The 17,335-nt window shown below is 45.3% G+C and overlaps 1 protein-coding gene across 2 annotated transcripts in view; it reads right to left on the bottom strand.

The window, feature by feature from the left end:
• Positions 1-17,335, bottom strand: part of LOC307043034 (neurotrypsin) — a 158,772-nt gene that overhangs the window by 74,001 nt on the left and 67,436 nt on the right. The window contains exons 9-10 of one of the 2 annotated variants that reach the window (XM_079687223.1): positions 14,199-14,410; positions 13,297-13,438 (exon numbers count right to left, since the gene is read on the bottom strand). In XM_079687223.1, the coding sequence (XP_079543349.1) occupies positions 13,297-13,438; positions 14,199-14,410 (354 nt within the window). The remainder of the gene's footprint in view (positions 1-13,296; positions 13,439-14,198; positions 14,411-17,335) is intronic. The other variant, XM_079687224.1, reaches the window with a different exon arrangement.

Consider the following 17,335-nt stretch of genomic DNA (forward strand, 5'->3'; position numbering starts at 1 on the left):
ATAGTCACAGCGTAAGTCTGACGGACCTGAAATTTCGCACACTTAGCCGGGTTTGAGCAGCCTCTAAATATTATCCTCTCAAATCCCGAAGCTCCGCCTACTTTGATTTTTTTTAATTAGCGTAATGCAAAAAACAGTGAAATATTAACTGAAATTCCAATTTCTTGATTTTCCACACCAAACTTAGTGCACAGTATCAGTGGAGGGTCAGACACATTACCGTAGAAAATGAGCACGAGATGTGGAAAAATGTGGCTGACATCAATCAAAACGTATTAGCAAAAAGGTGTGGCCTAGACATAAATGCTTACAATTCATCCGAAATGTATCCAAATATCACAGATTTCGGTGGATAGGTTCAGTCTGTCTTGGGGAATAGGCACACAAAAGCATGTTCATTTCGGACAATAAGGGGCGCCAAAAACACAACTTATTTATATCTCAAGAACCGATGGACGAAATAAATATATTTTGTCATAGACATATTGGCAGGGTGAGTATAAACTGAGATTTAAAGGGTCGCAACCAATGAAACATTTGGACGTGTCCTATTCAGTTTTTTCTCAAAATCGAAGGGTTAAAAACACTTACCGAGCCATAAGTAGGGAAAAAAATTAGTTACGACCTTTAAACTCGGAACACATGTCACAGCCCACAACCTTTTCCAGACTGTAGAAAAAAATCGTACGTTTTAGCAAATACGGCTCAGTAGCGCCCCCTATTGTGCGGTAGTCAAATATAGGTTCTCCGAACTACCCGAAACTTGGCACAGACATTCCTCATGGAATTACGGACATATTTCAAAATGGCTTCCATTAGCCCTGACCCCCATAAAGTCGGCCATTTTGGAAAATGTGCGTTTTATGGGCGTTTTTGCAAACTTCTCCTAGGGAAATGATTCCAAACCAGGACAACATCAGCCCATATCCAATGTGATGCTAAATTGCGAATTAATAGTTGACCGCTCAAACGGGGTGCTCGTAAGCTAACGGACAATGTACAATATTTGACGATTTTAATGTGACAAATTTGCTACAATGACCTTCGGACGCGAAACTTGGGACACACGTCACAGCCCACGACCTTTTCCAGACTGTACAAAAAAAATTGTACGTTTTTGTACACCAGCTCAGTAGCGCCCCCTATTGTGCGATAGTCGCATATAGTTTCTCCAAACTACCCGAATCTTGCCACAGACATTCCTGATGGAAATGCGGACATATTTCAAAATGGCTTCCATTAGCCCCGCCCCCCATAAAATCGGCCATTTTGAAAAATCGGCGTTATTCATGCATTTTAGGCGCATTTTCCCAAACACCTCCTCGGGAAAAGATCGGAAAAATTCCAATCCAGGACAAGTTCAGCCCATATCCAATATCATGTTAAATTGCGAATAAAATAGTTGCTATCTCAATCGGGGCGAACGTAAGCTAACAGAGAATGTACCATTTTTGACGATTTACATGTCTCAAATGACTCCAAACTACTCGCATATAGTTTTCCAGATATTCACGAAACGCTGTATACACATTGCTATTATAATGGCACACATATTTCAAATGGCTTTTGATTAGCCCCGGCTCCCACAAAAATGGCAATTTCGAAAGATGGCCGTTTTTCATGCATTTTGAGCACATTTTCGCACACTGCTCTTAGGGAAATTATCGCGAAAAAATTCCATTCCTGGACCTGTTCAGACCATATCCACAGCCGTGCTAAATTGGGAATCAAAAAGTTGCTAGCTCAATCAGGGCGGTCGTAAGCTAACAGAGAATATACCATTTTTGACGATTTATGTGTCGCAAATTACTCCACACTACTCGCATATGGTTGTTCCAATATGCAACAAACATTGTATACACATTGCTCTTATCATTGCGGACATCTTTCAAATTGCCTTCCATTCCATCCTACAGAAAGTCCGCCATTTTCAAAAATGTGCAGTTTCCATGCCTTTTCCGCACATTTTTGCAAATTTCCTCATTCAGTTTAAATGTGTCAAAGTCATCACATAAACATCTTACTAATCTTTACATCTTTACAATCTTTATATGTCACAAATACAACTCAATATCTGGCAGAAACCAAAGTCAAGCCAATGTACTTCAGCCCTCATAAAGCAGTTCAATGTTTCAAAACCAAGCAGTCCTAACCTTCAACAGTTCCATTTCTGTAACTGACAAAGAACACTCACAGTAATTTCTTGGTATTGATGTGATTTGGTTGTGTGTGTGTAGACAACGGAAGCAGGAACAGGCATACAAAGTGCCTTAATCCCTGCCGAGTCCCTCATAACTGTTGTCAGTACCAGAGCGACTTGTTAGGAGTAATGTGTGACTATATATATGTTATGTCTTTATGTATGCGTACACAAGGAGAGGCACACCATTGCTTTCAACACTGTCAACTCCATCCACAACAAACACTAACCAACTCTGTGACATATTGCACCTAACCCTACTGTCCATTACTTTACAGTTATTTCCACAGGTTGTTCCACAGTCTGCAAAAAGCTCTGACGTTATCAACACCAATCCACATTCCCACATATTCTACACCTAATCTGCAAACACATCTGACTTCCCAGACAAAAACAATCATTCTGTTTCATACATACACTATTTCAAGCACAAATACATTTTTTTTTTTAATTTTAGTCTTAATTTCTCTTCTCACCCACACCTTACCTAATCACTTACTTGTCTTACTAGAAAGGGAATGGAGACCTCTTTTATGCCGAGAACAAACACCACTGCCCTGCTAACAGGATCTTTTAAATTACATAGCATGCTATTTACAATTATATCTGATGACTTTCATCCTGTAATACAGTACAATACATATGTTAAGACTACATTGTAAGTCATACGTTAATATTAACCAATACACAGGTTCAATCATTACTTAACTTACCTTGACCACATAAGAGCTGTATTGAAGGTTTGCTTTTTGATCAATAAACACAACAACAAAAAGCAAACAGCACTGGTATGGAACATACATGGCCTAATATCCAGAGGAGATGCGTTTATTGAGTAAACAAACGGTAAAGGGCAGAAAGTCTGCACAACCCACTGCACCGCACGCCACGGTTACTGCTCCTCCAGACAGCCTCCGCGATAATCGATCGTCAACGAGCCTTTACAGAAAAGTGTTTTCCTTTGAGGCGGCGCGCCCACATACGTTTCCCGGTCGCTGCCGGAAAACCTGGGAGTCCGGGACGCGAACGTTTGAGAAATTACGAACCGCTCATTTCAGAGGACTCGCGCGCATCTGCTTGACGCCGGGACGACCGGCGACCCTCCCCGACAGGCGCTCGGACGCGAAGGCCCGCCCACAACTGCGTGCACGTCTGTGACTGCAGTTTTAATTATTATTATTATTTTTGTGTCTGCTGACTGTGATCCTACCTTCTCATGTGTTAATTCCAGTGCTGGGCAGCGATAATAATTTTGAATCCTGATTAATCGCATTGTTATGAGCAAAATTCAATAATGAATTCAAAAGTAGTGTATTGCACACCTTTATTTAAAAAGTACTGCTATATGAACAAAAGTGCAATAACATTGGGTTTGCAAACACTTTAAACAATAAGGTACTTTTTCACAGCACTATTCCGTAGACAGTAGCAGTTAAAATATTTCAGGTAAATCTCAACTTCAACATTAATTCATGTAATCAAATCAAAAATATAAACCAGTATAAACCGTCTAGTTTTTATCTTAAAAAAAAGAAGCTTTATATTGACTGTCATGTGAAATCTGTTTTCAAATCTTCCTTTCTGCATCATTTAATTAACTTTTATCCTTGCTTTATTTAATCCCAGTTAGATGACAGCAGTTTGCTGTATTTCTGAGAACAGTTTCATCTAACAGGATGGAAAAAGTCAGAGGACTAACATAAGTCATTAAGACAGAACATAAACGTTTGAACCAAATGTTATCCTATCCAGTAAATTGCCGAGACATTTTGATCTTTTTCCTGGACTAAAGACGTCAACCTGCTGTGTTGCGAACTGGCAGCTCAGAAGCCAATAGGATTTATCCTCTGGAGTTTACAATTGTGTTTCACGGCCATCAACGCAGCAGTTAAGATGCTTTAGGCTTTAAAAAAGAACAAACTGCAATTAAAGGTCCCCTATACTGTTTTTCATCAATATATTATAGGTCTCATATATTAAATATATACCGAACATGTCTCTGAAGTGTTTGGCTCGAAACACCAAACAGATCATTTGGGTCCGTCGGGACGTGTTCTTTGGTGTCAGTTTGGTGTGTCAGGGCCTTCAGATGAAAATAAGGAGCCCCTCCCCACGCCCCTCTGAGAGAGATTTGGTTAAAAAGAACACAATGGTGCTCTAGGAGGAGATTCAGATGATAAGGTGGTGGGGGGGGGTTACCTTGGTTGCTGATTGGCTAATGGTTACACAAGACAAAACATCGTTATGACATCATACAGTGCAAAATCTGATCAGCTCATTTTCAGGCAGGTTTTTATAGAAATGGATCAGGAGAAAAAGAGAGAGAACCTTTGTTCCTGAGAATTTCAGAGTCTCTTTCCACAGAGGGGACACATGTTGATATAGAAGAGACATGGAGCAGAGGGGACACATGTTGATGTCGAAGAGACATGAAGAAGAGGGGACACATGTTGATGTAGAAGAGACATGACAAAGTGGATTTTGCATAATAGGTCCCCTTTAAATAAAGATAAATGTTCTGATTTGTTAGCAGCATGTCCTCTCGAGCAGCGGTTCTCAAACTGTGGTCCGCGGGCCACTGGTGGTCCGCGAGGGTACTGCAGGTGGTCCGTGGAAAAAAGCTAAATAAAATCCACTTTTTACTATCAAGGATTTTCGGGGATCACCTCATATGTGACTTTCTCTATCTGTCGCATTGACCCGAAGACACATTTTGAGTTGTATACACTGTTGGAAAGAGGAGATCCCTAGCTTTCTAATGATATCAGGCACTGGGGTAGTGGTCGTTGGGCTCATCGGACATTTATGAGAGAAAATCTCTAATGTCCGAGTGCAAGTGAATGCACCACAAGACACGAGCCCGGCCCTGGCGCGAGCGTGGAAATATGATTGGTGGCGATTTCATTTGAACTGGATGGCGCAAAACAAGAAGCATCCTGACCCAAGTATTGTACACGGGAGGAACGAGGTATTTGAAGTCTACAATGACAGAGAAGAGACTGTCAAGTTTGGCTGTAGTCAGCATTGAATCAAAACGCACTAAAGCTTTGGATCTTGATCAGTTTGTGAGGTGTTTTGCTGAACAGAATGGTAATCGCTGCATCATAACAGTAATTGACAGCTGATAGGAATAATATGACTGTTAATATTATCATATTAATTCAGACAAACATCGATGAGACAGTTAATTAATGTACTTATTGCAGCAGTCTGCATAGATTTTGTACCCCTGGTCCAAGAGTGAAACAAACTAATTCAGTTATTGTTCAGTTAAAATGCATTCAATTAGGCCTATGTCTGCCATCTTATATATTTCTATTTAAGGCTTTACTGATGTGACACAATAATGTCACCTATGTTATTGAGTTAAAATGCCAATATTTTTGGCTTTCCAAGTTAACATTGATTGATATGACTGCGATTAAATCAGCATATACTTCTGCCAGGGGAGGCCACCCCTCAAAATCTCCTGCCACGCTCTTGCCACCCCATGAATATTTTTCTAGATCCACCCCTGAGTAGGCTATTTTTTTCGTTTTTTTTATTTAATAAGTGAAGTTCAGGACAACTTTGGGATTTTTTTAGATTTAAATAGATTCTGAAAGTGGAGAGAGAGAGAGAGAGAGAGAGAGAGAGAGAGAGAGGGAGAGATAGAGAGAGAGAGAGAAGCAGCACTGTCTGCTTGGTTGCAATACTGTTGCTCAAGCCTTTATGCAACTTAGGCCTATACATTGTTTATGTTACTTATAAGCCTGTGTGTCCATGGTTTTGAGTCTGTGTGTGTTGAGCGCAGCACCGTCTGCTTTTTGCAGTACAGTAACTAAAGTAGGACTAACGGCCCGTCTACACTACAGGCATCAAAAAATCTTGAAGCTGGGCGTGTCTGAAGCTTGGCGATTTTTAGCGAGCAACGCGACCAACAACCAATCACATGAATCTCCCGCCCCCAACATACAAAGCAATAGCAATGTTAAAACGAAGTAAACTGGATATAAACTCCCCAAACAGGCGAAAAACCTACCAGTTTCACCCACTGTCTCTGCCACCTCCCTCCATGCCTGGTTCCTCGGTTTATATCCCGGTAAATAGTTCTGGTCGTAAAGAACCGGGTGATTTGCTACCGTAATATCTCGTTTGGAATATGAGAAAATTAACTGCGGTCTGGCTCTCCCAGCTTGCACGCGGTTTGATTGGCTGCGCTTGCACTGGCGGGATTTGCATAAACGGGATTTGATTGGCTGATGCCAAGCATCGAGCCTCAAAAGTTGAACATTGTTCAACTTGTGATGCCGATAGATGCTCGTGATGCTTGCAAAGACATGCCATGCTCCCCACAATGCAGTTCGGCGAAGATTAAAAATCTTCTACGTCACCCCATTCAAGTGAATGGGCGAAGCGTTGAAAGCATTTTTCGATGCCTGTAGTGTAGACGGGCCGTATGCATAGCGCTAGTTTTTTGTAGACCTGTCTGCCCGTTTTGTGAGTGCACTGTGCGTGTGCGCACTTGTGGCATTGTTTGGGATGACCGAATTAAAATAGCGTCCGCCGTCCTCTTTGAGAAACATACACAATGCAGATAGACACCGGTCACAAAAGTATCAGATAGGCTTCAATTTTCTTTTGATTGTCTATAATTAACTATAAAAAAATATCGGCGTTTTATCACTGAGTTTATATATTAGACCCTCCAGAAAAACGCGGGCAAAAATCCTTGATTATGCGGGCTAGATTCCTTGATTATGCGGGCTAAAATCCTTGATTATGCGATTAAACATGCGGGGTTTTTATGTGATTTTATGCGGTGAAATTGTGGGAAGTTGCGAAATATGCGGGGGAAAAGAATAACAATTTTTTTAAATATTGGGCTGTCTTATTTATTCTCTCTCACACACAACCTGCCACTAACGTTAAACCCCTTTACTATTCAATTAAACACATTCAATGTTTATTGTAAAAGCAATTGGGCTATTGTAAACACACACACACACACACACACACACACACACACACACACACACACACACACACACACACACACACACACACACACACACACACACACAAACACACACACACACACAGACACACACACACACACACACACACACACACACTTCTCCGCCTCATTCTGTTTTCATTTACTCGTTCGTTATCTGACCAGCTTCAATCTTGTAGGCTACTCACTTCGTTTCTTGTAGCCCTCGAAAGGGTTTTGGAGGTTGATCCCTCGGTGAACGTGAGTTGAATGGCTTTCTTGTCCGCAGCAGCAGAAAGCATTTTCGAATGTTTGAATGAATCAAAGTGGGTCGCCACCGTCGATTTTCTCTTATGCTCCAACACACAGTTGCACGGGGTGCAGAATAGTTTCCCCCCACTTTTTGCCCGGTCTTTAGTAGAAATGTTCGTTGGTAAATTAGCTCTATACAGTGTTGTTTACATTCTGTGATGCTGATGACATCACGTCAAGACGAGTTAACTTCTTTTTCTTCTCAACTTTGTGTGGAAAAATGCGGGGATTATGCAGCCTTTTGATAAATATGCGGCCTTTTAAAAATCTGCGCCATTTTGCTGATTATGCGGTAAATTCTGCGATCGCAGAATCGCGTTTTTCTGGAGGGTCTAATATATGTAGCCTACTTATTTTTATGGTTTGCATGTGAGGTGGTCCGCGAAAATCCTTGATAATAAATAGTGGTTCGCATAAACAAAAAGTTTGAGAACCCCTGCTCTAGAGCAGCGGTTCCCAACCTTTTTCAACTCAGGGCCCACTTAAGAATCAAAAAGGTTTTCGCAGCCCACATTCAACCATAAACAATATGGAGGCTAAATAAAGTTCTGATTGGTCAATTCAGAACATGTGACGCGTTGTTAATCCAGTAGAACAGACCGCTGTCAAGGACTGTAATGAGCGTTGCTAAGGAGGGTCGAGAAAGAGAAAGGAAAAGAGGTTAAAATAAAAAAGATCGTAATTATGAAAATGTTTCCACACAAATCAATAATTATTTGGCGGCAATATTCATATATTTTATTTGTGCTTTTAGATGAAGACCGCACACAGTTAATAAATATAACTATTCTTCTGGCTAAAATACATATTTATTTTTTAAACTCAATCAATGATTAATCTTAATTTAAGGTGTTTGAAGAGTAGATTAAAAATACAATTTATTTTGGAAAAGATTATTGCCACAAAAAATCAAAGGGTGGCTGAACACGCCATGAAATGGGAAATAATGAGCTCTAACGAAGAGTGGGATTAAAGGAACAATAAATATGCTTGCCATGTTGTGTTCTATTTCGTATATGGATTCGCTTAAGGCTATCGCTATTGAGTAATCCCCCTGTGCACCCGCGCAGCACTTTAACACTTGTAGTCCACGCCCACCCGCAAGGTGGGCCCCGCCCTCGGGCTTCCTTCCGGTATAAATAGGAAGGAGGCCCGACAATCTGCTCCCCTGTTTTCTTCAGCAAACCTCGGCAGTTACTGAAACACAGAACCATTAAACATCATGAGCAACAACTGCGTCCGAAATTGTCCCTCATGTGGCTCAGGATATATCATGAGCTATGACCAGCACGTAATGTGCGAATCCTGCCTGGGGCCAGAGCACGCGGACGCGGCTCTCAGCCAGCAGGTCGCTTGTTCACATTGTGCCCGTCTCCCATCAGCCGACAGGAAGCGAAGAGCGGACGCTCTAGCTGCTGCGGCCGACGAGGACGATTGGCCCGTCCAGGAGCACGTGGACGGCAGCATGTCCCTGGAGCCGAGTGCCGGGCAGGAGTCGGACGACTCCTACCCCGTCTCCCTCCATGGTTCACCGTGCGGTTCTCCCTTCCCTCCTCTCCCCTGGACGGGGGAGACAGAGTCGGAGCAGGGGGCTGGTTTGGCGGCCGAGCCTGCGGTCCCCTTCTCCGTCGCCACAGGACGGCGCCCTACGTTGAGCTCCCCCAGAGAGTATGTCGCCTGCCAGGCCGACCGGGTGCACCAGTGTGCCTTTCAGGCGGCGGCGAATATCATCGCGCTGCTCTCCAACTCGGTGGTGACACTGGTAGAGCGGTCCACCACCGAGGCAGAGGAAATCAGCAAGGCGGCGAGCACGGCGCTCACTCTGTGCGCGTCCGTCGCTGTCTCCCAGGCGAGGATTTCAGCGTGGGTGACACAGACCCAGCAGCGCCCGCAGCGCCACGGCGCCTAGGGCTTGCTGCAGAAGCCTGCTGGTTTTAACCTATCGGTTAATAAACTGCGGAGCTCGCTAATTAAGCCGGCTGCCACTAATCTTTTGATTAAGTAAACAGCAGGGCTCGCTGCAGAAGCCTGCCGGTTTTAACCTCAGTTAATAACCTGCAGAGCTCGCGGCATTCCTCTGTCCGAGATAGGCCTCCTACACACGGTCATAATAAACCCATGAGCGCTGTTATATAACGCCTCATGTGGGCAGCACTGCACACAGCTCCATCCATCCCCTGAGCGTGTACGCGCCTCATGATGAGAGTCGGAGTGAGACGCAGTGTGTGGAGGCCCCCGCGCAGCCCTTTCGGTCCAAGCCCACCTTGGGTTGCCTCACGCCCTGTGTAAACCAGCTGCCTATAACCTGTTGGTTAATAGCCAGCAGGGCTCGTTGCTAAAGCCTGGTTTTAACCTGTCGGTTAATAAATGTTCAGAGCGCGCTAATTAAGCCGGCTGCCACTAATCTGTTGATTAGTAGACAGCGGGGCTCGCTGCAGAAGCCTGGTTTTAACCTGTTGTTTAATAAACTACAGAGCTCGCGGAATTCCTCTGTCCGAGATACGCCTCGTACACACGGCCTTAATAAACCCATGAGCGCCGTTAACGCCTCATGTGGGCAGCACTGCACACACCTCCATCCATCCCCTGAGCGTGTACGCGCCTCATGATGAGAGTCGGAGTGAGACGCAGCGTGTGGAGGCCGCCGCGCAGCCCTTTCGGTCCAAGCACACATTGGGTTGCCTCACGGGCAGCGGCGGCAGGGGCTCTGGTGTGGCGTGGCTCGTCACCATGACGACCAAAAACACATCTCAAGCACGTGCGCCCGCTCTCAGAGTTTTTCTCAGAGTGGCAGCGCGTGTGTCTGATGGACAGATGGATGAGCAGGCTGATCAGCAGAGGATACGTCCTGCAGTTCGCCTCTCCCCCCCCCCCCCCACAGTTCAATGGGATACATGAAACACTCCTGTTATCCCAGAAGCTATGTCTTGCGCTACAATCCAAGCTGCTGGAGCTCCTGTTGAAAGAGGATATTTCCAGGGTTCCTCAAAGGGAGGAAAATCAGGGGTTTTCACTCCCGTTATTTTTCTAATCCCGAAAAAGATCTGTCAGTATTCCACATGCTGACGATCAAACAGGTGCTGGAATGTGTTCACCAGGACTACTGGTTCACTTCCACCTGAGGGATGCATACTTCCACGTGCCCATCATCCCAAAACACAGGAAATTCCTGCGTTTTCTCATTTCAGGTAATATCAGACCAGACAATAGTATGCCGTTCGGATATTTACTGGCTATATATTTTTTTTTTGTGTAGAGAAGGCTTGAGCCACTACACAGAGGAGGGATGAGAGTGTGGTTTTCTTCGGACGACCTGCTATTTGCTGGCTCGCTCCAGAGAGGAAGTTGCTTTACAGACGGTACATCTCGTATCGCATCTGTCAAAGCCTGGGTTTCATAATAAATTGGAAGAAGAGCTGTGCTCTTCCCTCTCAGACAATCGTTTATTTGGGAGTGGAATTAAACTCAGCCAGCATGAGAGCGCGGCTCTCGCGGCAGCGAGTGGAGGAACTGACAGCTCTCCTCCGGCGTGTCACAACCCACACAGCCCTCTCCGTGACGCAGCTGCTCTGCGTTGGCATCAGCTGGTCACGTGATGATCCCCTTGGGTCTCTTCCAACAGGGGGACTCCAGAGGTGGTTCATTCGCTGCAGAAGTCTGCTGTTTTTAACCTATTGGTTTATAAACTGCAGAGCTTGCGGTATTCCTCTGTCCCAGATATGCCTCCTACACACGGTCATAATAACCAACAAGCACCGTTATAACGCCTCGTGTGGACAGCATGCACACACCTCTCATCCCCTGGGCGTGTACGTGCCTCATGATGAGAGACGGAGTGAAATGCAGCGTGTGGAAACTCCCTCGCAGCCCTTTTGCCTCACGGGCAGCGGCGGTGATTGCGTGGCTCGTCACCATGAAGACCATTACGGCACATCACAGAGAAGCCTCTCCCCCCAGCAGTTCCATGGGATACAAGAAACACTCCTGACACCCCAGGAACAGTGTTTTACGCGGTTTTTACTCCGCTATTTTTCTAAATCTCGGAAAAAAACGGGGGAGTCGCCCCGTTGCTGCACAATCAAACATGTGTTGATTCGCACAGACAACAGGCCATGGCTATGGAAGTAGCCTACCTCAATCGCCAGGGAGGAGTACGATATGCGCAGCTTCTGAACGCAGCCAGGCGGCTGCTGTTCTGGGCGCGCACACACGTTGCTCTCATCAGAGCAATGTATATTCCCGGCGAATTGAACAGAGGGGCTCGCAGAGCGCAGCAGCCGTGTTATGCGAGGAGTACGGATACTCAGACCTGTGTCACGCGCACTGGCGCCTCAGTGGGATTTGGCTTTGGTGTTACGCGCACTAAGCAAAGCCCTATTTGAACCTTTAGACCAGGTTCCCCTTAAACTGTTGTCAGCCAGAGTAGTACTTACTACTTACTTTTGGCTCTATCAGCGAAAAGGGTGAGTGATTTGTCTGCTCTCTCTGTGGCTCCGTCATGCCTCCGGATCCAAGGAGATGGCAGTTCAGCTGTTTTACACCCTAACCCAGCTTTTATGCCAAAGGTCATCACAAGCTCTTTTAGAGTCGAGAGTGATCACCTTGGATGGCTTCTTTCCCCCTCCTCACAGGTCGGAGGAAGAAGCCGCTTCTCATCTCCTCTGTCCTGTGCGCGCGCTGTCCTGCTAGTGGCGTGCACGGCTGCCTTGCGCCATTCTCAGCGCCTGTTTGTGCATTATAGAGAGCGCTCGATCGGGCAGCCTCTGTCTGCACAACGGCTGTCACACTGGCTGTGTGAGGCTGTGTCACAGGCTTATGTCTCCTCTGGGGTGGATCTCCCGGAGAACATCAATGCACACTCCACCAGAGGAATGTCCTCCTCCACGGCTTTGCACGGAGGAATGTCAGTGGAAGACATTTGCACTGCTGCATCTTGGTTTTCCCCCTGTTCATTTTTTCAATTGTATTTGAGGGATGTCTCCCATTCCCCTCTGACACATTTTGTACGGAGTGTCTTGTCAGAGTGAGTGACGTCAGGGATCCAGCCGTGCGCTCTCCTGCCTGTCTGCACGCAGAGAGCTGCTGTTCCCCCTCTTTTTGTCAATGGGCAAAGTATGACCTTCGTCTCGAATTTTCACAGCGGCAGGTATGTATTGTTCCCAGCCTTCGTGCCCTCATGGAAAATATTCATGTTATGCTATATTCCAGGGACGGTGATGTGCCATTACGCATGGCACAACAGGCATGGGTTTTTATTGAGCAGGTGTGTCTGTGCTTCTAGTGCCGGGCGGACCCAGTGGGGCGCAGACAACATCATGCTTCGCCCTTAACCCAATAGCGATAGCCTTAGAGGGCGAAGTCATATACGAAATAGAACTGAGGTTACCTACTGTAATCCCAGTTTCTATGAGTAAATGGCGTAGCCCTCTAAATGCTGGGCCCCACTGGCTCTACGAATAGCTGAAGAAAAGTAATTTTGTATGGGAGCAGATTGTCGGGCCTCCTTCCTATTTATACCGGAAGGAAGCCTGAGGGTGGGGCCCACCTTGCGGGTAGGCGTGGACTACAAGTGTTTCAGTGCTGCGCGGGTGCGCAGGGGGATTACCCAATAGCGATAGCCTTAGAGGGCTACGCCATTTACTCATAGAAGCTGGGGTTACAGTAGGTAACCTCAGTTTTTGGTGGTATTTGGTTGTCAACCTATTTTTGTTTGTGAAATGTTGACTGCTCTAGAGGATGAACTATTTCCATTTTAGAAAGTGCATGGGCTTCCTGAGCAAAATGTCACTGAGGGTGTAATGGTACTCACATTAATCCAAGCTGTCTGCAAACCACAGCTGCATGGACATCATTCCAGCCGTCATCGCAGACGCTCCCCCACTGGCCGTTGATGAAGACCTCCACTCTGCCCTCCTTCCTGCTCTCTCCAGCCACCAATCGCAGCAGAGGGCCTGCACACAAACATCTCAGGGAAACATGCCTCGTATTGTTGATGATGTGCCTGTCCTGAGGCTATTCTGATGCCTCTACATGTTTAATACTCTTAAATGGACTGCATTTATATAGCGCTTTATCCAGTCTTTACGACTCTACTCGGCTTCTTTACATACAGTATACAAGCAGAAGTGGGAGAAGTACTCAGATCTTGAGTAGAAGTACCACAGTGTAGGAATACTCTGTTACAAGTAAAAGTCATATATTCAAAATGTGACTCAAGTAATAGTAGTTAAGTATTATCATCAAAATATAGTTAAAGTAGCGACAGTAAAAGTAGTCGTTGTGCAGATTGGTCCATTTCAGAATAATATATATGATATGTTTTATAATGATTGATCATTAAAGTGTTCTCAAAGCTGGTAAAGGTGCAGCTAGTTTGAATGACTTTGTATACTGCAGGGTAGCTTGTGAATTTACTCCAGGTGGAACTAAAGTCTGATTTAACACTTGATTAGATTTCACATCATTCATCCACATCTGTAAAGTAACTAAAGGTATTCAATAGATGTAGTGAAGTACCTTTGAATTGTAGAAGTACAAAGTAGCATAGAATGGATATACTCAATCAAAGAAGTCTCTCAAAATTGTACTTAAGAACAATACTTGTGTAAATGTATACAAGTCATCATTCACCCATGAACACACATTCATACTGAGGCAGGGGTAAGCTAAAATTCACACACAGTCACACCGACTGTGAAGGTGTGTACTTACCAATAGGCAAAAGGCCTGGTATCTCATTGGTTCCACCCCCCCTCTCACAGCGGACACCCACATCCTCCCTGTGGGAGCAGTCGTGTTGGCCCCATTCAGAGTGGGTGCAGGCCAGTAGAGTGGCCTCTGGTCCCTGGCACTGCACCTCGTCCAGAAGGATCAGCCCCCGACCCTCTTCAGACACTTGGTCAGGGGCCACCTCTGCTCGGCCCCTGCAGACAACACACCGTCTGTCTTTCTATGGATATCATTTAAGAGAACAACATTCTCAAAATTCTCCCTTGTGTAAAAACCATTATACCCAGGGGTGCACATAACTTTTTTTGTGAGTTACTCAGATGAGTACCAGGAGACAGCGTTTGGTACTCACCCCACACGAAGCGTGGTGTTAATAAGTGCAGTCTTCCTCACTGTCCTCCTCAGTGTCTGCTTCACTGTCCTCTATTTCCACTTCTTGCATGGTAATGATGAAGATGCTGCAGTCTTCCTCACTGTCCCTGTTTAAGCTTCCGATTTGCTGTCTCCAAAACGTGTTGCCAAAACTGTGAAGTCCTTGCATTTCCTCAGGCCAAGTTGAAGGATCAAATACTAAGAAATGATCACATGACTTGAAATCATATCTGATTTCAGATGTGGGAAGTTATGAAATACACTTATTCAAGTACTGTACTTAAGTACAATTTTGAGATATTTGTACTTTACTTGACTTTGATGTTACTTTGTACTTCTACTCCACCACAGTTCAGAGGTAAATGGTGTACTTCTACTCCACTACATGTATTTAAAACCTTTAGTTACTTTACAGATCTGGATTAATGATGTGAAATATAATCAAGTGTTAAATCAGACTTTAGTTCCACCTGGAGTGAATTCACAAGCTACCCTGCAGTATACAAAGTTATTCAAACTAGCTGCACCTTTACCAGCTTTGAGAACACTTTAATGATCAATCATGATAAAACATATCATATATATTATTCTGAAATGGACCAATCTGCACAACGACTACTTTTACTGTCGCTACTTTAACTATATTTTGATGATAATACTTTACTACTATTACTTGAGTCACATTTTGAATGCAGGACTTTTACTTGTAACAGAGTATTCCTACACAAGATCTGAGTACTTCTTCCACCTCTGTCTGATTTCAAACTCTTCCATTAACATCCAGAGTAAGTTTGCTGCTGTGTGTTTTGCTCCACCTTGCTGCAGTATCTTGACCACAGAGCATGAACGTTGTGATCAGGTGATTTTGCGCAGTTCTCCAGTGTGTGTGCGGGGCACAGAATGTAAACAGGGGAGTCTCCCACCGAAGCCAGTTGGCGGAGTTTTGGTACAATTCCGTTGTACATACCGACGTTAACAGCAGCCCCGTCTGTGCACACAGCACCAACCTAGTCGTCCAGTGATAAGGTCGCATTCACACCAGCCTTGTATAGTCCGGTTGAATCGAACCCTAGTGTGTTTAGCCGCTTGGTGCGGTTCGTTTGGGTCGGTGTGAACGCAGCCCGAGACCTCTTAAGTGAACTAAATAACCGGACTCTGGTACGCTAAAAGAGGTGGTCTCGGAGCGCTTGCTTGCACCAAAACATAGGAAGCGTAGTATTTACGAGTCACAAGAACGCTGATGTCTTCCAAATCTTCAGCGAAAGAGTCTTTCAAGACATCCGCGGTTGTTTAGTTAAAGAGTGAAGCAGAATGAAGTGTTGAACAATGTCGTAACAGTAAAAATGCTCCGTCAACTATACATAAAAATCAGAGCCACCTGTCGTCTGTGAAACCTCCTCCTGACTGCAGAACGTCTCTCATTATGTGTTATAATTTTTTTAACGGACGTTGTCTGATTATATAATCATATGCGTGGGCCGCTAGAGTCTAGAGTCCAACCATTTGTTGGAGATGGGAGTTTAAACTTCTTTGTTTTATTTATCAGGGTATTCAGTTGATGGGATGGTAGCTGTTGCCAATGGCACAGAACATAGGATTGGGAGGACCCCCGGCAGAAGAGTAGTCGGCAGGGCCTCCAACGACACAGGACACAGGGTTGGCAGGACCCCCGGCAGAAGAGCAGCTGGCAGGACCCCCAACGGGACAGGACATGGAGTTGGCAGGACCCCCGACGAAACAGGTGTCGGCTGGACCTCCAACGGCACAGGACATAGGGTTGGCAGGACCCCCGGCAGAAGAGTAGTCGACGGGATCCCCAACGGGACAGGACATAGGGTTGGCAGGATCCCCGGCAGGAGAGTAGTCGGCGGGACCCCCAACGGGACAGGACATAGAGTTGGCAGGACCCCCAGCGGAACCTCCAACGACACAGGACATAGGGTAGGGACTTGAGAGAGGACTCGAGAGGTGACTTGAAAGGAGACTTGAGAGGGAACTCGAGAGGTGACCCGAGAGGGGACTCGAGACGAGACTTGAAAGGGAACTCGAGAGGGAACCTGAGAGGTGGGTTATTGGTAAATCAAAAGACACATACCGAACAGCTACCAAACACGTAATCCTGGTGTGGGTGTTTGAGGACAAAGAGGAGTTTAGTTATGGCATGTTTTGGATCCAATATTATTGGATGGATACTGTCCTGGGTAAGGTTCTCTACTGTTCGAAGTCGACCACCTACTCTGATGAGCCCAAGAGCAAGGTCATAATCAGGAGACAAAGATAGGAGTTTACTACTCTTTGGAATTGATTTATTTGCTTTGAGGGCATTGAATTCTTCAGGGAAGCTCGCTGCTTGGGCCCTTTGAAAAAGATGTCTCTCTGAGTCTGTATAGCATTGGGCTATGTTTGAAATGTTGTCTGCCGCCCCATAGAGCAGATTCCTGGTATCGTTGACGAGGTCCTCCCAGGTACGGTACTTGTTTGGGTCGGGAGTTTTTGTGTCCATAGTCATTAATGCTCCGCAGAACATTGATTTTTGGATTTCCTCAACAGGCTCAGATTTAGTTTCAAGACATGTATTAGCTGGCCAGCAGTTTGTATCAAGCAAGAGGAAAGGCAGGCCCTGACTCCATCTGTGTTCATGTTAACTTTCGACTAGAGTTTTTCCCCTAGTTATGTCATCAGCTGGATTATTCTCATACCTCCAGCTCTTTGTGTCGGTCAGGGTCTGAATCTCAGCTATGCTTGTG

This window comes from Notothenia rossii, assembly GCF_949606895.1.
Source record: "Notothenia rossii genome assembly, chromosome: 6".
Taxonomy (NCBI): domain Eukaryota; kingdom Metazoa; phylum Chordata; class Actinopteri; order Perciformes; family Nototheniidae; genus Notothenia; species Notothenia rossii.